Source organism: Chamaea fasciata, unplaced genomic scaffold (assembly GCF_029207755.1).
Source record: "Chamaea fasciata isolate MVZ Bird 193981 ecotype frontalis unplaced genomic scaffold, bChaFas1.0.hap1 SCAF_21, whole genome shotgun sequence".
In the NCBI taxonomy this organism is placed as follows: domain Eukaryota; kingdom Metazoa; phylum Chordata; class Aves; order Passeriformes; family Sylviidae; genus Chamaea; species Chamaea fasciata.
Window position 1 is genome coordinate 7,698,585 of NW_027094106.1, and position 19,361 is coordinate 7,717,945.

The following is a 19,361-nucleotide window of genomic DNA, read 5'->3' on the forward strand; positions in this document are numbered from 1 at the left end:
TCTTCATTATAAAGCTCAGGGCACTGACATGAGGGCATCAGAGATGAGCTATGGAGAGCTTTTCTGGGCTCCAGGGCCTGTTGGGGCGGCTTTGTTTGGAGGGTAATTGAATTCTAGCTCTAAAGAGACATTTCCTGTCCTCATTCCAGGGGTGAACCAGCTGAGTGATGCTGCATTGCCACAAACGGATTGCTTTGGCTGCCCCACTCCCAGCTGGGCTCCAGTTGGTCTGTGCAGCACAGCTGGGACACATCAGCTGGACTGGGGACTGGTCACACCGGTTTGGAGCAGACCGGAGGTGAGCTCAGGTGCCAGGCTGAAACTCGTTCCTCTGGGGGTCAAGTCTGAGTAACTGCTGTGTTTTCCTGTGGCTGCAAGGAGTTTCCAGCTGGTAATTCCAGGGAGGAAAGGGTGGAGGCCACATTCCAGACTTTCTAGCTCTTTCCATGAGGAAGGTGAAGGAAGGGGATGAAGGTTTCTCCTCAGTGCTTGCGGCAAGACAAGAGCTGGCAGAGGTATCTAGCCAGGACCAATTTTGTCTGTGTTATCAAAGAAGCAAGTACTGCTCTGTTGGGTGTATTCAAGAGCAGGGTTTCACCTTTAAATCAGTGGTTAATGTGAATACACTTTTTATTAAACCCCTTCACCTTTCAGGCTTTGATTCAGCATTTCTTCTCGTATTTCCCAGTAATGCTTTTATTTTCTGACTTTAAGAGGTGAATTCATTGCAGCACAGCTCTGCTGGTCCAGCCATCCTTGCACTCAGTCTCTCAGCAGTGCTTTATGTGCACTTTTATTAATTTCTCTTACCTGGCTCGGTGCCAGCTCCCTCACAGAACAGGCCATCATGGCTTGGTTTCATTAGATATGCACTATTTTTCCTTCTCCTCTGATCTTCTTCCTCAAGCACTTTCCCTTCTTGGGCTGGGGGAGAGGAGTGGATAAATGTTGCAGCTAATAATAACAACATTCCTGCGCTCTGTATCGGAGATTCAGGACCTGGGGAGGAACATGGAACACATTCAAAGGCTGAAAATGGCTCTCCTGGAACTGGAGGGCTGAATCAAAGGCAGGATATATTCTGCAGCTTCAGCACTCCCCCATTTCCCTTCTCCTCTTACAGACAGTGCTGGATGCTCCTGTGGATTGTGACAGAAACTCTTCCCACAAGTTCCCTTTCCATTAAGGCTGGGTATGCAGCTGTGCTGGTTGGGAGGATAAAGACTGGCCAATTTTCCCCAGCCAGGATTACAAGAGAAGCTGCACAGAGCATTTTTCTCCAAGGGCTCCACACATTCCTTTGTTCTTGCATGCAAACCCGTCACCTTCAGCTCGTGCCTGATGTTACTGATTTCTGTGGGCGTGGGCTGTGGTTTGAAGCAACTTCCTCTCTCGACTTTGACTCTCCACCTTGGTTTGTTTTGTTTTTTTTAGCTGTTGACTTGCAAGTGTGACAGCGTGACAAGAAACCACTAAAACAGAGAGCTGACCTCTGCCTTTTCTCCCTTCATTTCCTTGCCAGATCTCCTCTTTACTTCCTCCCCGTCTCGCTGCTATTTCAGTCGCTGCTCTGGCGCCTGCTCCTGAGAGAAGATGGATCTGCATCGCTCAAACATTCGCTGCAGGAGCATTTCAGTGCTGGGGAAACCTCTCGGCATTTCTGAGTCAGCCTCTGGGAGCCGATGGCAGCGGGGTGGGCACCAGTCTGTGTCTGGGGGTGATCGTTTGGCACTGGGAGTGACCGGGATGAGAGCCCAAAAGCCCAAAAGCAGCCGTGGTGAATCACCACTGTCCTGGCCAGGGCTGCCTGCAAAGCACATGCTCTGTTTGGGTGTAATTTAAAGATATTATTGGCCTGAGCTTGAAATCTTTCCATGTCGCAGCGTCAGATGTCACCTTGCAGCGTTTCAAATGGCCCTGGATCAGGGGCAGAGGTTGACAGTTTAATTTTCACAGGTGGAATTTAGAGGCTGAGATCAGCTCCGGGTGGAGGAAAAGGAGGTGAGGAGCAGTCTGGGCAGACAGGGATGTGTGTCCTGTGAGTGTGTGTGAATTACGAGAAGGCAACCACTGATAGCAGTGTGAGGAATTAAATACAGGTGTGACATGGCAGGAATTGAAGGGGGAAAAAAAAAAAAGAGAGAGAGAGAGAGAAAGGAGGAATTTCAGTCCTAGAGGAGAAATCCTCCCTGGGAGAAGTCCCAGACTGAGCAAACAGCCCTCGTGGGAATGGAGCAGGACTTTATTCAAAAAGGGAAAGACCTTGCAGTGAACATTCGGCCTCCTTCCCCTGAGGAGAACTGAGATCTTACATGCTTTGCATCTTTAACTGATGACAATTGGACTTGGTTGGGTTATTTAGTCGCCTGCTACGAACAAACTGCTTTTGTTTGAACATTCACAGGTACTTTGACAAAGCCAGCAGTAGACTGGATTTCCAGGCAAGAAACAAAAAACAAGGTTGTGAAAACCAGGTGATAAAAACAACACCCATAAGAAGTCCCAGCTAAATTGTTTTTGTAGCTCAGTACAAGCTAAATTTTTGCAACAACAGCACTTTCAGCAAAAATTTACCTTCTGCTGAGCAGCGTTCTGAGGCGCATTTGATTCAAACAGAAACTTTTAATTCCAAAACAGCTATTGCACCTGTGCCTCTACTTGATGCCTCCAAAACCTCAAGAAAGTATCAGTTTTACATTCCCTTTTTAAATTTTAATTTCAGCGATCAAACGTGGTTTGCACCTTCAGGCCTCACCTACAGGAGAATGCTTCTCACTCTAAGGATGATTTTTTTTTAACCGTTCTCAGATTAATTGACCTAGAAAATAACTACAAAGGCTCAGGGCAGAGCTGCTCTGGCAGCCACCAGGTCACAAGGTGGTTTGTGTTCTAGTTTTGTCACAGGCAGGTTTGTGTTCTAGTTTTGCAAGTGCTGGAGAAAGGTTTCCTTCCCTTTGCGGGGGAACTCTAGGGATGGCTCTGGGATGAGGGATAAAATGAATGTTTCATTCCTTATGGCGCTCGCTGTGATCCTCTTGTGATTTGGAGCAACTTCATTAAAAAACGGATCCATCTGTTTAAATTTGATATGGAATTTAAGGAGGATGAAGGACAAAATTTTCATAAAGCCTGACATCTTGGGAATGATTTTCCCGGGGTAGGGATTTGTGCAGGGCAGTGGCTTTATTTTTCTGCCTAATAGAAACAAAGGAGGTAGAGGAGCACAGTAATTGTTAATGGCAAACAGAGGTAAATTACAGGAAATAATATTTCTTGAAATGAACTTAGCAATTACTGGCTCCCTCTGTAATCCATTGCTGCAGTGAGCTGGGGAGAAAGGCAGGTGCTGTGTCACTGGATTGCCACTGGCCTTGTGCTGTTGGTCCCTCACGACCCAGGATGGAACCGGGGCAGCTCCAGAAGCCTCACGAGACTGAACTCTGGAGCTTTTGCTGCATGCAAAAGGGGCATTTGGGGTGAGACGGGCCTGGCTGGGAGCCTCTTGCCCTCATTGCTCCCCAAAACAAACCCAGGCTGCTCGTCCTCTCTGTGCTTGTTTCCTCAGGTCCAGTTCCTGGAAAGCATTGATTTATCCTTGGGCACATGCAGAATTTATTCATCAGTTTCTTAATTTGGGTTTTGGTGTGAGGGTGTGGGAACCAGGCAGGTATTTCGGTTGACTGTTAGGGACCCTGGTTCTCATTGCTCATGGAAATGTTTGAGAACTCAAAAATTTACCCTGTAAAGGCTGGAGGAAGGCTTTGATCACTGAGAAATGGTGAGAGGCTGTACCTGCGTCCCCTTGGAGGCTGGAACGGAGCTCTGCTCTCTGCTGAGCAGTGGCAGGACCTGAGGGAACGGCTGCAGCTCTGCAGGGAGGGTGAGGTTGGATATCAGGGAAAGGTTCTTCCAGAGGGTGCTCGGGCACTGAACACGCTCCCCAGGGAATGCTCACAGCCTCACAGAGCTCAGGAGTGTTTGGACAACGCTCCCAGGCACAGAGTGGGGTTTTTGGGGTGTCTGTGCAGTGCCAAGAGTTGGACTGGGTGATTCTTGTGGGTCCCTCACAGGCCAGCACATTGCTGTGAATTGTGTGAACGTGGCTCTATACTGTAATATATTTCGTTCTAAACATTTTGGATGGGGGAGAGAATCAAACCTGGGGGCAACACTGGGTGGGGAGAGGGGCTTTCCCAAGGGATGAATCAGCTCAGGAAGGATGTGACAGTGCAGCTGCTGGGCTCTGACTGAGCAGCTGAGGGAGGGAAGGAGGGAGGGAGGGATCAGGGCTGGTTCAGGTTTCCATGCTCTGCACGTGTGGGTGGTGCGAGCTGTGCCTGCTCCAGCCACCGAGCGAGCTGGGAGCATGGGGCAGGTGGCTTGGAAGGCTTTATTTCTGTCTCTTTTCGATTATAAAACGGAGAAATACGTCATTGCAAAGAACAAGAAGGTTGGGGTCCTCTACCGAGTGGTGCAGCTCTCCATCCTGGCTTACCTGGTGGGGTAAGGAACACGCTCTGCTTTGTGTTTTGCTGTGATAAAGACAGATTTTGCTGTGATAAAGTAGGGTGCTCTGCACACAGTGACAGCCTGCTGTGCCTCCCGATTTCAATGCAGATAATCAGACAGGTTTATACAGCTGCATTTTGTAATGTCTAATAGCTTGTATCTGATTTTTCACCTGCTAGGGATGGCTAGATTCAGTTCTACCTTTCAGATTAAGGTCGGGTTAAAAATAGACCCAGTGACTATGGCTTTGTGCTGCATTATTTATGCCTTTATTTCTATATTTTGTGGGAATGGTGCCAAACCCTACCGCTCGACTCCTCAGGAATAAACGAGCATTAACAGCCACGGCGCTGAGCCTTGGGGCACACCTGTGTTTTCTGCACAGCACCGCGACCTGTTCAGGTCTGGATGGGAGGGAAGCAGGCAGAGGGTGGGGGATTTCTTTGCTGGAGTGGGCTGCAGCAGCCGGGCTTGTGGGGGCTGAGGCAGCGGGAATGAATGTCGGCTGCTTTGCATTCATTTCAGAGCAGGGCTTGGCTCAGGAATAGCTTGGGAAAGGCCCAGTTCTGCAGCAGACTGGTCACACTGGTGTGTGATGGGCACAGGGATCATCCCTGCAGGCTCAGACCTGGAATTATCCAGCCTGTGCTGTTGATTCCTCGAGTTTCTGAGGCTTTTCGGATTGTGACACCTAACCCTGTCCCCTCACTGTCTGTGCTTCTGGGTGCCTTCACCTTTCCCACACCTCGTGTTTCCACTGATTAAATATAGCAGAGTCATTTTTACGTGCTGGGTGTATTTATAGAAAGCTGTGCAGTCCCAGAGCCTGCTGCAGTGAGCAGAGCACCAGTGAAGCCTCAGCAGCCTGGCACGGACTGCCTGAAGGAGGAATCCTGAGGATAACATTGCTGAGGACTAAAAGAGATACAGCGTGGACAGGGAAGGGTTGTTTTCCTCCTTTGGCATCTATTGCCTCCTGCAAAGCCTTGGCACTGCCACTGATGGTCCCTGCAGTGCCTCCTTTGTGGCTGGGGCTTACAGGAACATGTCCCTGTTCAAAGGCTGGCTTGGGGTGGGGATCTTCAAATCCTTCTGGACTGTTTCTTGGACCCAGCTGCCATTTATTCCACGAGTCACTGTGGAAAATGCAAGGAAAATTCAGTGCTGCTGAGCCCTCCTGGGAAAGGAAATCAGTGTTCTTGGGAAAAGGGGAAAACAGGAAACTTCCCAGGGCGGGGAATGTTAATGTGCAGGTTTGTCACACGTGGCAGGTGAAGGGCTGTGTGCTGCCAGTGCTGCTCAGCCCTTTCCCCTCCCCGTGGGCAGGAGAGCCTTGGAAAGGAGAGCTGTGCCACAGATTCAGCCTCTTTCCCTCTCCCAACCTGCCCCGGCACCTTCAGCTTCTTCGAGGGTGATTTATTTATTGCCCTGGCAGGTGAATTTAGCAGTGTTGTGTGGGAGCTGGGAGCATTTAATCTGAGCCAGAGGCTTTCACCCAGGGAAATGGAACTCCTGCTGCTTCCAGTGGAGAGAGGGAAGCAAAGCCTTTCCCTGGATTGTTCAGCAAGGCAGCAGCTCTCCCAGGGTCCAGTCAGGTTGTTCCCATCACCCTGTCTTTCCAAAGGAGCCTGTATCCAGCTGGGAATGTTCCCTGCAGGTTTCTGTCAGGAATACCCGGCTCACCTGCAGGGTTCCATCCCCCAGCCGTGGTCTGTTGCTGGCTGGCAGCTCAGTGGCTGTGTGCTAAAGTGAGAGTCCTGTACTTGTGAAACCAGCCACACTCTGCCCTGCAGCCTGCAAAAGCCTCTCTTGTTTTTCATCTTGAGAAAGACACGGCCCTGCTCTTCCTTTTCCCTTCTGCGGCTGCTGAGCGTAGCGCAGATGGAGGCTTTGGTTTTTGACCTCATGACCTGTTATTACACATTTCTCCACTGTTGGCAAGCACAGCTTGTGTCGAAGAGTTTATCCTTTATTAGCAGTAGCAGTTGCAGAGGGTTTGGTGTCATTGGCATGCCTTGATTTGACCTTGGTGTGAATTTCTCTGTCTGACTCGCTCCCTGACCGCCCCTAACGCTGCTGTGTTCACACAGGTGGGTGTTTGTGGTCAAGAAAGGCTACCAGGACACAGACACGTCCCTCCAGAGCTCTGTCATCACCAAGCTGAAAGGGGTGGCCTTCACCAACACCTCGGAGCTGGGGGAGAGGCTGTGGGATGTTGCAGACTATGTCATCCCTCCCCAGGTTGGCATCACCCCTGTGTGGGTGCTGAAGTGATCTATCCAGGTCTTCCCTGTGAATTAGCAGGAGCTGGGATACAAGAAAGTGGTGCTGGAAGGGCGTTTTCTGTTGGGAGTTTTTTATTTGAGATGCTGGGGGTGCTCTGCCTGCCCACGGGACCGTGGGCTGGCTCTCATGGCTGTGTGCACCCACAGTGTGAGGGAATTCATCCAAACAAATATCCACACAAAGGGTGATGTTGTATCTCAGCCCGAAAAGCCGTGGAGAGAAGGGGTTGTTCTCTTCTGAAGAGATCCTCATGCTCCTTGTTACAAATACTTTAAAAGCAAACCAAGTTTTTCTAACTCTTTGTTTACTGCAGGGTGAAAGCGTCTTCTTTGTCATGACAAATCTGATTGTGACCCCAAACCAGAGACAAGCTACGTGTCCTGAGGTAGGAAGAACTGAGCCCCTTGACCCCCAGACCCCTGGAAAACTGGGGGTAAGAACTGACAGAGGACACTCCTGGAGCAACAAAGAAAGGAAGGATGAAAGACAAGTGTTTGTTCCTGTAGTGTAATGGCTCAGTTGGGAAATAGCTCAGTCGTACTGTAAACCTGGGAACCTCAGCTGTCTTAATTTCCAGAGGCACTGATCACGTAGAGCCTTCCTGACTTTAGGTGGTGGTGGAATTCTGCCCAGCTGGAGATGAGACCAGGCAGTGATTGCTCAGGGCTAGAAAAGGCCCTGGGAAACAGCTCCGATGTGATTTGGGGTGGTTATGGGGAGAGGAGGCTTTTGAGAGCCCCATCCTGGAAAGTGCTGAACAGTCTGGCTCTTGTTACCTTCCGGACATGGGATGGTTGCTCAGCACCTTCCAGAACATGTCCTGAAGGCCAAAGGCATGAGGTCTTTGTGCCATGTGGAATATCCTCTGTGGAGATGTTTGGAATGGGCTGGAGCCCGGGGGAGGAGGTCTCAGGCTGTGCAGGGGGTGCTGTGTCCACTCAGATGGGTTTTCCATGTCACAGCCAGGAGCACAGCTGGCTTGGTCAGGGCACTGCTGTCCTCTGGTGGCTGTGCAGCCAGGACTGGGGCAGATTTGGGCCAGAGGACTTCGTGGCTTAGATCCAAGGTAGGGTTATCTTAAAGCAAAGTGGCCTCCTGCCTGGTCTTGGTGAGTACTAATGTTGGTTTTTTCCAGTCTGCCCCTCTCCAGACTGAGCCGGACCCAAAACTGGGACAGTGTGGCTGAATCCTGGTGCTCCTGGTGGTGGGATGTGTTTGCATGACCCCCAGTTCCCACCTCAGCTGTGTGGTTTTAGTGCTCATGCAGGGAATTCACCCCACGTCAGCAGCACTTTGTCACCCCTCTGGCTCTGGTGTCCTGTCACACTCTCACTTGTGTCCTTTTCCCCTTTGCAGAGTGCCAGCATTCCTGATGCCCTGTGTGACGAGGACACGGACTGCCTGGAAGGGAAAGCTGTGGTGGCTGGGAATGGTAAGGGAAGTGTCCCTGTCTGGTGTGTCTGGTGTCCTACAGAGGCCTCAGCCTGGTTACATCCCCCAGATCTCTGGTTACAGAGAGCACCAAGGCCTTTCTGTTCTTTCCTCTCTTTTATTAAGATCCCTGCCTTGCTTCCAGCTCTGTGGTGGCTGGGCCAGGGAACCCCCGGCTGTTCAGAGGCACAACAAGAGGGTGTTTGTTCCATCTGAGAGGCCCTTTCACAGCAGGGAGGAGAGGGAAACTCCTCTATTTTCACGTGCCCTGTGGGCAAGGAGGGGAGGTGACTGCTTGGTGTGACTTTTTCTGTGATGTCTGCTGCAGGGGTTAAGACTGGCCGTTGTTTGAAAGGCAGGGACAGCACCAGAGGGACTTGTGAGATACTAGCCTGGTGCCCAGTGGAGAAAAGATACAAGCCCAAGTACGTGTCTTGTTTGCAAGCTTGAGTTGCTTGGCTTGTGCGTCACCCAGGGCAGTTCCTGTGTCCCCTCTGCTTGGGTGCTTGCTCGAATGTTGGCTGCTCAGTGCTGGAGGGGGCTCTGCACGGCCCCCCCAGGCAGGACTGGCCCTCTGCTCCCCCTGCTTCTCCCCCTGGTTGTTCCCAGCACTCAGGCTGTCCCCTGAACCTGCACGGTCCTCACCAAGCCCTTGCTGGCCCTGTGGGGGAAGTGACACAGCTGCCCTGGTGCCATCCAACCTATTGGATGAAGCTGCTTCTGAAATGGCAATTCAAGATTTCACACGTGGGCAGGGGACAAAGGCAGAGGACAAACCCTTCTCTTGCAGGAAGCCACTTCTGGGCAGCGCAGAAAACTTCACTGTTTACATCAAGAACTCCATTCGCTTCCCCAAGTTTAAGTTCTCCAAGTAAGTGCCACAGGTTCCTGAGCTGCTCCTGCTCAACAGATATTCCCCCTCCTCCAGAAAAATGAAGAACTGGACAAGGCTGGCAAAAAATGCAAGTTTAAAAATATTTGTTTGCCTTTGCTGCTGCAATGTGAACAAACTAAAGCAGTGTAGAAATGGATGTGTTCTGGCTCTTGTCCTGGGCTCAGATAGGCATTTCTAGAATCCTGTTGTTTTTCCTTGAGAAAACCAGGTGGCCCTGGAGCACTCACCTGTTCTGTGTGAGTCCTTTCTTAAGCCCAGATTCAGCTGGCCAAGTCCTTTCCTGGCCAGGAGGTCATTTTTGGGGGACAGAGTGCTTTCCCCAGGCCAGCAGCAGAGACACTCACAGGGTGACAAGCCTGCTGTGCACAGAGGGTGCTGGAGAAACCTTCTGTAGTCCTGGTGCAGGCTGTGAAGGCAAGGAAAGAGGGAGCCAGGGTGGATTTCCCTGTTTCCTCTGTGCAGGATGAATGTGCTGGCAACTGACAACGAGTCCTACCTGAAGAGCTGTCGGTACAGCCAGGAGCATCCCTACTGCCCCATCTTCGTGCTGGGCAACATCGTCCGCTGGGCTGGTGGCGACTTCCAGGAAATGGCCTCGGAGGTAGGAGTGCCCCTGGGGCTCCTGTGTCCTCCCAGCTGGTTTCCTGCTCACTGGGAGCCTGTGAGGAGTCCCTGCCCACGGAGCTGCCTCCTGTCCAGGCTGCACTGCAGAGGTGCCAGTGCTCAAAGTCAAGCTGGTCCCATTCATGCTGTCCCCAGGGGGTGGGGTCCTCTAAAAGGGCTGGTTGGGTTAGTTATCTTCTAGTCAGGGCTGCCCAAGCTGCTGCTCTGCCAGCACGGGTTCTTTCTTTAATTTCAACATTACTACACGGTTGGTTTAAACCCAGAACTCTGGAAATCCACCCCTGCATAAAAGATCATCATCCCCACTGAAGTGTGGAATGAAATCAATGTCCTGGGATGAGAAACCTCAGGATACCAGCACAGGGAGAAGTGAGATTGTAGGGTAATAATGGGATTAATATCACACACCTAAACTCAGCCCAGCCAGGAGTGTCTGTGACCAGAAGTGCAGCTGTTTCTTGCCCCTGGGGAAAACCTGCCCAGGGCTCTGACAGATTTGAAGACACTTTAACTGAACTAAGCTTAAACAACTCACCCTGTCTCTCTCTTTTAAGGGTGGTGTGATAGGAATTCAGATTGAATGGAACTGTGATCTTGATAAAGCCCCTTCTGAATGTAATCCTCACTATTCTTTTAGCCGGCTGGATAACAAGTCTGCAGAAACATCCATTTCTTCTGGGTACAACTTCAGGTGGGTACAGAGGAGGGCACAATGCAGGACCACAGCTGGGCTGGGCTGCTTGGACTTGAGGCTGGCAGTGGGGTGGCACCAGCCTGTGCCAGGCACTGCTGCAGCCGAGCTCAGAGCACTGCAGAGAAGGGAGGCAGGTAGAGTGCTCCTGGCAAGCTAAAACTGGCTTTGAGAAGGGAACAGATCTGTTTGAAGGGGCGAGAGAATTCAGAGGGGCAGGTGGAATTGAACCCAGCACTGTTGTGTTCCAGGTTTGCCAAGTATTACCGGGATGCTGAGGGGGTCGACTACCGGACGCTCATCAAAGCGTACGGGATCCGCTTCGATGTGATGGTGAATGGCAAGGTGAGGGCCCGGGCCAGAATGTCCCAGAGCCTGGAGAGAAAGAAAGTGGGGGAAGGCAGCTCTGAGGTGAGGACAGCCTCTCTGGCTTGTTGTAGGAAAAGGGCTTTTCCCATCCATCCATGTGGAGCTAACCCCATGTAAGAGAGATCACCTGGAGTGCAGCTGAGCCTGCACCTCCTCTACTTAAAACCAGGCTCATGCAAAGCCCAATGGAAATAAACGTGCCCCAGAGACTTGTTTTCCACATGCAAACACTTCAGAGAGAAAAGCAGCCTAATCCAGGGGTGATGCAAGCTCAAAATGCAGCCAGGGACAGTCAGATCTGAGACACACAGACTTTCAGCCTCCAAGATTGTTCACTGCAAATCCCCCGTGCTTGTGCCTGGAAACAAAACACGCTCAGGGGCAGCAGCAGCTTCCCCAGTGTAGTACCACACGCTTGAGTTTGTTTTGTGGGTTGTTCTCCCAGGGGTGACTTCATGACCTTTCTTCTTCCAGGCAGGAAAGTTTAACATCATTCCCACCATTATCAATATCAGCTCGGGGCTGGCACTCATGGGAGCTGTAAGTGAATGTTTTGTCTTAAAGTAACGTATTGGGACTCAGACCCCAAATGGGATGACAGTGGGATGGGGTGTTTAAATCTTCTCCAGCAGAATCTTTACTACTCAGCCAGGTGATGGTGTCTGTGTCCTGTCTTAATAGCATTTGTTAATAAACCTGGCGGTCTAAACACCCCCGCAGGGGGTATATAATATATACATACCCTGGAAAATGCATGGAGAATGAAGGAAAACAGAGTTTCTACAAGTTATCCTTGCATTAATGTTAATTTCTAACGAGATCACAACATTTCCTCTCCCTTACAAAGATAAAACCCAAGTTCTTTCCCTTTGCAGGGAGCTTTCTTTTGTGACCTGGTGCTGCTGTATCTGATCAAGAAGAGTAACTTTTATCGAGGCAAAAAGTATGAGGAAGTCAAGTAAGTGGGCCTGGCTTTGTGTTAAAAATCATGCCTTTTTGTTAAGAGTGATAGAAATAGGAGATATAGGGGCACAATTCCAAGGAAATAGACTCTTCCAAATGATTTTGGCCAAGTTACTGGCTCCCTCTGTAATTCCTTGCTGCAGTGAGCTGGGGAGCAAAGGCAGCTGCTGTGTCATGGTTGGACTGGCAATGGCCTCGTGCTGTTGGTCCCTAATGACCGAGGGTGGAACTGGGGCAGCTCCAAGAGCCTCGTGAAACTGAGATCTGGAGCTTTCGTTGTGTGGAGGGGCCTTTGGGGTGAGACACGCCTGGTTAGGAACACTTTTACCTCCTGAAACAAACCCAGGCTGCTCATCCTGTCACTGTGCTTGTTTCCCCAGGTCCAACTCCAGGAAATCCTTGTCGAGCCCTACGCTGAACGGGAATCAGAGCCCAGACCAGCTCGGTGGGCTCTAAGGCACAGCAATGGCTCTGCCAGCTCCAGGAAATCCACACAGGTGTGGCACCACACCAGCACTGGGAGGTGGACATACCCCAGATCAGGCCTACTATGATCAGGATTCCCAGAGGAAAAAAACCTTCTCTAAAGACTGCCTTTCTTCCCTGAGATTTCTCTGGTATCCTGAGCTTGCAACAGTGTGACGTCACTATGGATTTATAAGAGGATTTTTATAAAAGGACAAAGAAGGCACCAAATGAATGTTTTTATATCCACTGATAGATATATCTGTACTTATACCAATAATCAGCCTTGCCCTGTGGCTGTGCTTTGCTTCCACGTGCAGAAAAGCTGTGATGGGAACCACCACTGGCATTTTGGGAAGGGCTGAAGCTGAAATCCAACACTTTCCTGCTCTGCTGCCTTGGCAGCCACTGCCTCCAGCTCCTGTCTGGGTGATGTGACATCAGGTGTGAAGCAGCAGGACTGCTCTGCTCGGGAAGTGCAGGGAAATGTGGCATTGGAGCAGCTCTTGGGAGCTGGGGAAGGGGCTGTGATCCTGCAGGGCCTGAGGCAGGGGGGACACTCACACTTTTGGGGTTAATGCACTGAGAAGCAACGTGGCCCTGGAAGCACCTGCACAGGTTCTGCCTCCTTCTTTCAGTGCCTGGTTTCATTTCCTTGGAATTGTCCTTCCTGCATCACTTCCTGATCTCTCGTGGGCAGATCAGGATGGGGCACTCAGTGCTTGTTCCTCCCAGCAGCCTGGGCTGTGCTGCAGCTGAACAGGGCAGCTCTGCAGAGACACAGCCTGTGCCAGCTTCCTCCAAATCCACCAACAGCAGGGAAAGCTGCAAGACATCTGCCTGCTACTTCAGCACCAGTAACCTCCAGGAAGTACAAGTGCTTGTCTCTCAGCAGAATCAATCTCCCTGCCGCCCATTTTGTCCATTTGTGCTCATGTGGGAATGTAACTAATCTCAGAAAAGGGCTTAAGGGATATCATTGTGTTCTCTAAGTGCTGCCCCATCACCACTGACGGGGAGTTGTCCTGATGAAGAGTAAATGTTTCTCTTTGAATACCAAAAGTTAAAGGGCTCTCCTGCTGCAGCATCTGAGGGTGGCATCAGGGAGCTGCTGCCATCGAGTGTCTGCACAAATGGCATCAGCAGCTGCACCCCCACCTGCTTCAACTTCTTTCAGGTCGTTACTCTGAGGTACAGGTTCACCCTCAATTAGAATTTACCTGTCTCAGCAGTGGCAAACTCTGAACCCAGTCACTGACAGCAAATCCCACCCAGTCCAGTTCCTCCCCTCTGCTTCGGTGTAGTGAGCCAAAAATGGGGCTAGAAAATAGAATTAACCGGTGGAGTTCATTCAGGATAAGCTGTGTACCTCTGGTGCTCTGATCTCATCCAAAACCTTCTCTCCATGTCGGAAGCCTCCCCTCAAGGCAAACACAAGTCACCACGTGGGGAATTGCACAGGAGTTACCACCACAGCAGCCCAGGCTTTGGACTGTCAGGGTTTACTTGGAGTTGAGCGATTCCTATATGGTGAAACACACGGTGAACCTCCTGTGTGACAACTCCTGGTGACCAAGCAGCTCGTCCTAACGTGCAAAGCTGCCTGTGCCCTGCTGGAACCATTGTTTTAACTTGCCAAAACATCCTCTTGTGAGAGGACCAAAGCTGTTTCCTGAATCTGAGTCTTCAGGCCTCCCAGATCCCCTAGAATGTTTCCTTTCTTTAGACTGTGTAACACAACTCCTACAACCCCTGCTGTTAATAAAACATAACCAGATTCCTTCTCAGGAGCTCGTTTCTTGACTTTGACTTTTTTTTTTGTCTCCTTGTGTCTCATGTTCTGCAATAAAATGTGTCACTTTAGGCCAGTGCTCCCCGGGAGTGTTCTGTAAGTGTCTTTTCAGGTCAGACCACCTTCTCTTGGTGAGATGTAAGCAAATCAACGAATCACTGCAGGAACAGGGCTATAGGAAAGGCATTATCTGGGTGGTGGGTGATGGAATGACCCCTTTGTGGCTTTTCTGGAGGCCAGTGACAAGGACCTGAGACAGTGTCATTTGCTGATGGCAGTCATGGAACGTTTGCATGTACTTTTCTGTACTCAACCTTTACATCCACTTATTTTCTTGTGTCAGTGCAATTATTTCTAAATAATTTAATTACTTCGGAGTGATGTGTTACTGCTGCAATATTTGTGTGTAGGGACAGGCAGCACATCCAGAAGGGACTGTAACTGGTGTGTGTATCCAAAACACAAAGGGTACAAGGAATTATATGAACCAAACCCCACAGCTGTGTGCCTGCTCTTAGGGACAGAAATTATCCCTTAACAAGGAAACAAACACAGGAGGCATCCAAGCGGTGCTTCACATTCAGTTTAATTAGAACAGTGCTACTGATTAATTTGTACTTGGACATCATTTACCAACAGCATTAACGACACGAGCCATGGAGAACGGTTTGGAAGGTGAGCTGGCCTATTGTGTAATGACTTTTGGCAAGAGTCCCGCCGCTCCGCTGGCCCCGGAGCCGCTCAGTACACGTGAACCATTCCGTACAGGAAAGTCCAGAACAGCACGTAGGTGAAGAGCCCTCCCACGAGCCCCCCCGTGAACAGCGGCCTCCGCGACTTGAAGTACTTGTTCCACCGCCGCCCGGCCTTCAGCACCAGCAGCACGGAGAGGAGCACGGAGGCCAGGAAGTAGAAGATGAAGCCGTGCAGGCCGGTGAGGCCGAGGATCCCCGCCGTGGCTCCCGACAGGGCGGACACCGAGGTGCGGCAATAGTCCAGGATGGCCGCGTTGCCCCGCACCGCCGCCTCGCTGATGAACTGCGGCCCCTCGCGCTTGGCCACCACGGCGGCCATGGCTCCGCGCCGGGCTCGGGCACCTCCTCGCTCGTACCGACACTGAGGTGAAGCAAGCACACGCTGTACGAACCTGCCCGCCCTCAGGCCGCCGGGACAGCCCCGCGGGCTCTCCCGCGCGTCCTCCCCTTCCTCCATACCTCTCATCCACTGCGCGCAGCCCCGCCGCTCCGTCAGGCCTCGTACCGCGTCGAGGGACCCCGCAGAGCGCCCGTCACCGCGGGCCGCCCGCCGCGCCCGGCCTGCCCCGACCGCGCCGCCGCCACCGCCCGGCCGCCATCTTGGCCTGGGGGCCGACGGGACGCTGCCGCGCGGGCGGGGCGGCTCCGGATTGGCTGATGGGGAACGAGGGGGCGGGGCCGGATTGGCTGGCGGGGAGATTGGGGCGGGGCCGGGAGAGGCGCTTTTGTTCGGGCGGCGGCGGCGGCGCGGACATGGCGTTCGTACCGGGGCAGCCCGTCACCGCCGTGGTGGTGAGCGGGGACGGGACGGGACGGGACGGGACGGGACGGGACGAAACGCGGTCTGCAGAGCGGGACGGGGCTGACAGGGCCGTGTCAGTCGTACCGGGCCAGCCGGGCACCGCCGTGGTGATGAGCGGGGACGGGAGGGGTGGGCATGGCGTTCCTTAGCGGGCCGGCCGGTCGCCGCTATTCGGGGGATACCGTGCCGGGCGCTGCTGGCCGGGATGAAGAGGGGGATGCCGGCGGTGCTGTCAGCCGGCGGAGGTGCCGCCCCGGCGTGCGTGGAAGGAGCGGGCGGAGGGTGAGGGACAGGGACGGGGACACAGGTGCCGGTACCGCCCGGCAGCGCCCTGCGGGCTGTCGGAGGGCCAAGGGCGCGGCCGCTCAGTCCGCAGCGCCGCCGGCCCCGGTTACCGCCCCGGCGGCCGTTCCCCGCCGCGGGGGCTGTCAGATTCTCCGTCCGCGATACTGGGAGGGAGAGCAGAGGGGAAATTCCGGCGGGCGGAGGGACCGAGCCCTGGCCGGGGCTGCTCGGGTGTTGCTTGAGAAAAGAGGGAGCGAATCCCGCCGAGACTCGCGTTCTCCCGGTACCGGGACCTTGCGGTAGCCGAGGCCGAGCTCGGTGCGGTGCCCTCTCTGCGAAGGCGGGGGCAGGCTAAGCACCTGCTTGTCTGGGTGGGGTTTAGGAAGCACAGCTTTAAAAGTGAGATAATGGCTGTAATTATCACCCAGTCCAAGTGAGGGATTCTGTGCTTTCCCCTGGCTGGAATGGTAACTGGCGTTGTGCTTGGGTGTGTGGCCCCAGCTTGAGGACACAGATGCTGTGCCCATTGAGTTTGGAATTTAGTGGGGAAGTTCAGGGTTTGTGTGACAGGGCTGTGAGAGGAGAATCACAGAATGTTTGGGTTGGAAGGCACTCATGAAGGTCACTTATCCACCCCCCTGCAATGAGCAGGAACATCTTCCATTAGATAGGGTTGAAGCACCTTTTGAGAGGTTATTGTGTCTGTAAAGACTGTGACTTTTCACCCTGGCTCAGGAATTGCACCAGCTGGCATTTCTACAATGCTGACATAATGCACAAAGCTGGTCAGATGCCTTTGTGCATGGGGCGGTGAGGAGCCTGCCCCGGGTTACAAAAGTTATCCTGAAAAAGAACCATCCTAATAATAGGTTGTTATTCCTGCTGATAGGACTAGCAGGAACATAAGGCATGTGGCTAACGAGCAAGATGAGGCTGGTCATGACTGCTGGTTATCAAGGCATGAGTCATGTTTAAAGAGACCTGCTCTGGTTTTATTGTTATTCCCTTCTATTCCCAGGCAGGCAGGAAAGGTCTTAGTAACTGAGGTGCTGGGCTCTGTGAAAGACAGTCTAACTGTATCTGAAGTATCTGTGTCTGAAATGCACTTGAAATTTCTTCCACTTTCGTCACAGTACTTAGCTATTTGATCTCTTTCTCTTTCCAGCAAAGAATTGAAATACATAAGCTTCGTCAAGGTGACAATTTGATTCTGGGATTCAGCATTGGGGGTGGCATTGATCAGGACCCTACTCAGAATCCTTTCTCTGAAGACAAGACGGACAAGGTCAGATAATATTTTTCTGTAGCAACTCCCTCTCCCAAAGGCTGAGATACCCAAATCATCATCTGTCCTCCCCCACAGCTACTCTGTTGCCCCATTATCACTTGCAGGCTGACGTTATTCAAGTGACTCCTCCGCTTTTTCTATTTTCCAACATTGCACAAGCCTGTTTTTAACTAAAATCTCATGAACCCCTACAGAGTTTTTTAGTGTTGTCAGTCAAATAGCCCTTGAGTACTGAATCCTCCCGTATTTAGTAGACGAACACTTTTTTTTTTTTTCCCCCCCCCTCCAGGGTATCTATGTAACAAGGGTGACAGAGGGAGGCCCAGCAGAAGTTGCAGGACTCCAGATTGGAGATAAGATCATGCAGGTAAGCACCAAGATAAGACAGTACTGATGAAGTACCAGCTGCACAGTGCAGAGAAGCATCTACTGGGGAAAATAATCTTCTGGGTACTTCCCAGGACAGTTTGGGGTTTATAAATAAACTGAACTGTGGCATAACCATATCCACTATGTGGTTATGATAGAACAGTTACAGGACACCTGTGAATCCCTGCACCTGCCTCATTTTATGTTATTTTTTTTTTTCCCCCAGGTGAATGGCTGGGATATGACAATGGTGACCCATGACCAGGCCAGGAAGAGGCTGACCAAAAGGAACGAGGAGGTGGTACGGCTGCTGGTGACCAGGCAGTCCCTGCAGAAGGCTGTGCAGCAATCCATGATGTCCTAATCCATCATCCAGCTGGGGACGGGGTGGGGAGGGAGATGTATAGACTGGTATCAAAGAAAGAAGCAAATATTAGACTGGAACAGGTTGTCTGGAAGGAGTGCATGTTCCTACCTGTGGTAAACACTACTTTTTTATTTTAACTTCTTCTGGTGTAACTGGCAGTAGTAAAACAATATTCCCCTCAGCAGAGTGCTTCTCTAAAGTCTGCCCTGCAGGTACATGGCAAGACTTGTGTAGTCATGGCTTTCAGGACAGGACAGACCCGAGTTATCTAAGAGCAACTGGAAAAGCCTTAACTTGGACAGGATTCTTCTGTAGCACAAAAACCTCCTGTTTTAGGAGGAGATGTGGTTTTCTGCTATGGGAGACCAAAGGGTTTGCTGTGCCTAAGCTTTTAGAAGGGAAGCTGTCCTGTCCTCCCTGCTACCAAATTCAAATTCCAGAGTTAAGAGTGCATAGTGCTGTGGGGAGGAGCACTGTACTAATCCTTCACTGTGTGCAAGATACAGAGTTTGGGGCATTACAGTTTCCTGCAAAGATTCCCTGAACAAAGCAGCCTCTTTAGGCAAGAAACAACTGAGTAACACAAATGTTAGATCAGTGCCTGTGAAGTACATTATAACTTCATGGACACTACAGTTCAACCTCACAGGCAGGGTAAAACCTGAATTCTCCTTGTTCCCAATTTGTACCATCAGGTGAGTTTAATATAATGGAATTTGGAGCAGGAAACAAAACAATGTTCCGAACTTATCAGAAATGCTGCTCGTAGCTATAGAGTTTTCAGTTCTTCATTCCACTTCTATTAGACTTGAAAGGGGAGGGATTTTGGTTTGTCTTTTAGAAGACTTTGCTTTAAATCGATGTTTTATTGGATGGGAGAGATGGATATGCCAGTAATTTTCAGAAGTGCCTCTTGACCAAATTTAAACTTCTAGTAGGACACTAAGTGGTTTAAATCAACTTGCCACAGGACTGAGGATTCTTGCTGCAACCCTAAGCCCATGATCTAGGATCCTGTGGTTTGTTAGCCAGCTAGCTTTACAATTATCCAAAACCTGGAGTTTTTAATCCTCTTCAGTTATCTAGACATATCTATAGTTTCCTTAAGCAGCCTTGAGGTAAGCTGTTGTAAATAGAGCATGAGGAGGTGGCAGACTAATTTATTCAGTACCTTACTGCTGTGCCATGTACATGTGATTGATGCATCTCAGATTGTTCCGTGCACACCAGCAGATGCCTACTTACCAATTTTATATCTCTGGAATTACTACAATCCTGCTTTGGAGTTTTGTAACTTAAGAATTCAGTAGTAAATTTTAAGTCTTTCAAGTTGGAGTTATTTTTGTTACTATAAAGATACACTGCTATTTGTACTGCTTTTTTTCCACTTGATTTTACACACAATAAAATAAAGTTGGTTTTCCTGAGCTGTTTCTTCTTGTATTTAAGAGTGCCACATCACTTGGGTGC

The 19,361-nt window shown here is 51.1% G+C and overlaps 3 protein-coding genes across 5 annotated transcripts; 2 read left to right on the forward strand and 1 right to left on the reverse strand.

Annotated features, from left to right (window-relative positions):
• Window positions 1-462: 462 nt before the first annotated feature.
• P2RX5 (purinergic receptor P2X 5) lies at window positions 463-14,030 on the forward strand. Of its 3 annotated transcripts, XM_066201812.1 has the most exons (13): window positions 463-515; window positions 1,523-1,693; window positions 6,600-6,750; window positions 7,109-7,180; window positions 8,152-8,227; window positions 8,555-8,651; window positions 9,017-9,097; window positions 9,584-9,722; window positions 10,300-10,436; window positions 10,688-10,781; window positions 11,280-11,345; window positions 11,681-11,763; window positions 12,149-14,030. In XM_066201812.1, the coding sequence occupies exons 2-13, from the start codon at window positions 1,683-1,685 to the stop codon at window positions 12,222-12,224; spliced, it is 1,083 nt and encodes a 360-aa protein (XP_066057909.1). In that variant the 5' UTR covers window positions 463-515; window positions 1,523-1,682; the 3' UTR covers window positions 12,225-14,030. The 3 variants fall into 3 exon arrangements, with proteins under 3 accessions (XP_066057909.1, XP_066057908.1, XP_066057910.1); XM_066201811.1 differs by lacking the exons at window positions 463-515; window positions 1,523-1,693 and adding an exon at window positions 4,327-4,503; XM_066201813.1 differs by lacking the exons at window positions 463-515; window positions 1,523-1,693; window positions 6,600-6,750 and adding an exon at window positions 4,451-4,503.
• A 563-nt stretch (window positions 14,031-14,593) lies between these two features.
• EMC6 (ER membrane protein complex subunit 6) lies at window positions 14,594-15,396 on the reverse strand. Its single transcript, XM_066201814.1, has 2 exons — window positions 15,240-15,396; window positions 14,594-15,141 (listed from the first exon to the last, which is right to left on the reverse strand). The coding sequence occupies exon 2, from the start codon at window positions 15,097-15,099 to the stop codon at window positions 14,767-14,769; it is 333 nt and encodes a 110-aa protein (XP_066057911.1). The 5' UTR covers window positions 15,100-15,141; window positions 15,240-15,396; the 3' UTR covers window positions 14,594-14,766.
• A 94-nt stretch (window positions 15,397-15,490) lies between these two features.
• On the forward strand, window positions 15,491-19,318 carry TAX1BP3 (Tax1 binding protein 3). Its single transcript, XM_066202195.1, has 4 exons — window positions 15,491-15,572; window positions 17,033-17,152; window positions 17,445-17,522; window positions 17,751-19,318. The coding sequence occupies exons 1-4, from the start codon at window positions 15,534-15,536 to the stop codon at window positions 17,886-17,888; spliced, it is 375 nt and encodes a 124-aa protein (XP_066058292.1). The 5' UTR covers window positions 15,491-15,533; the 3' UTR covers window positions 17,889-19,318.
• The last annotated feature ends 43 nt before the right edge of the window (window positions 19,319-19,361 follow it).

What these genes read in the sequence shown, in the direction of transcription:
- P2RX5 (XM_066201811.1), top strand. Translation starts at nt 4,367, where the DNA reads ATGGGGCAGGTGGCTTGGAAGGCTTTATTTCTGTCTCTTTTCGATTAT. An exon ending in ACTATGTCATCCCTCCCCAG is followed by an intron (nt 6,751 to 7,108) that starts GTTGGCATCACC and finishes TGTTTACTGCAG; the next exon opens with GGTGAAAGCGTCTTCTTTGT. An exon ending in ATGTGATGGTGAATGGCAAG is followed by an intron (nt 10,782 to 11,279) that starts GTGAGGGCCCGG and finishes TTCTTCTTCCAG; the next exon opens with GCAGGAAAGTTTAACATCAT.
- EMC6 (XM_066201814.1), bottom strand. Translation starts at nt 15,099, where the DNA reads ATGGCCGCCGTGGTGGCCAAGCGCGAGGGGCCGCAGTTCATCAGCGAG.
- TAX1BP3 (XM_066202195.1), top strand. Translation starts at nt 15,534, where the DNA reads ATGGCGTTCGTACCGGGGCAGCCCGTCACCGCCGTGGTG. An exon ending in AGCCCGTCACCGCCGTGGTG is followed by an intron (nt 15,573 to 17,032) that starts GTGAGCGGGGAC and finishes TTCTCTTTCCAG; the next exon opens with CAAAGAATTGAAATACATAA. An exon ending in CTGAAGACAAGACGGACAAG is followed by an intron (nt 17,153 to 17,444) that starts GTCAGATAATAT and finishes CCCCCCCTCCAG; the next exon opens with GGTATCTATGTAACAAGGGT.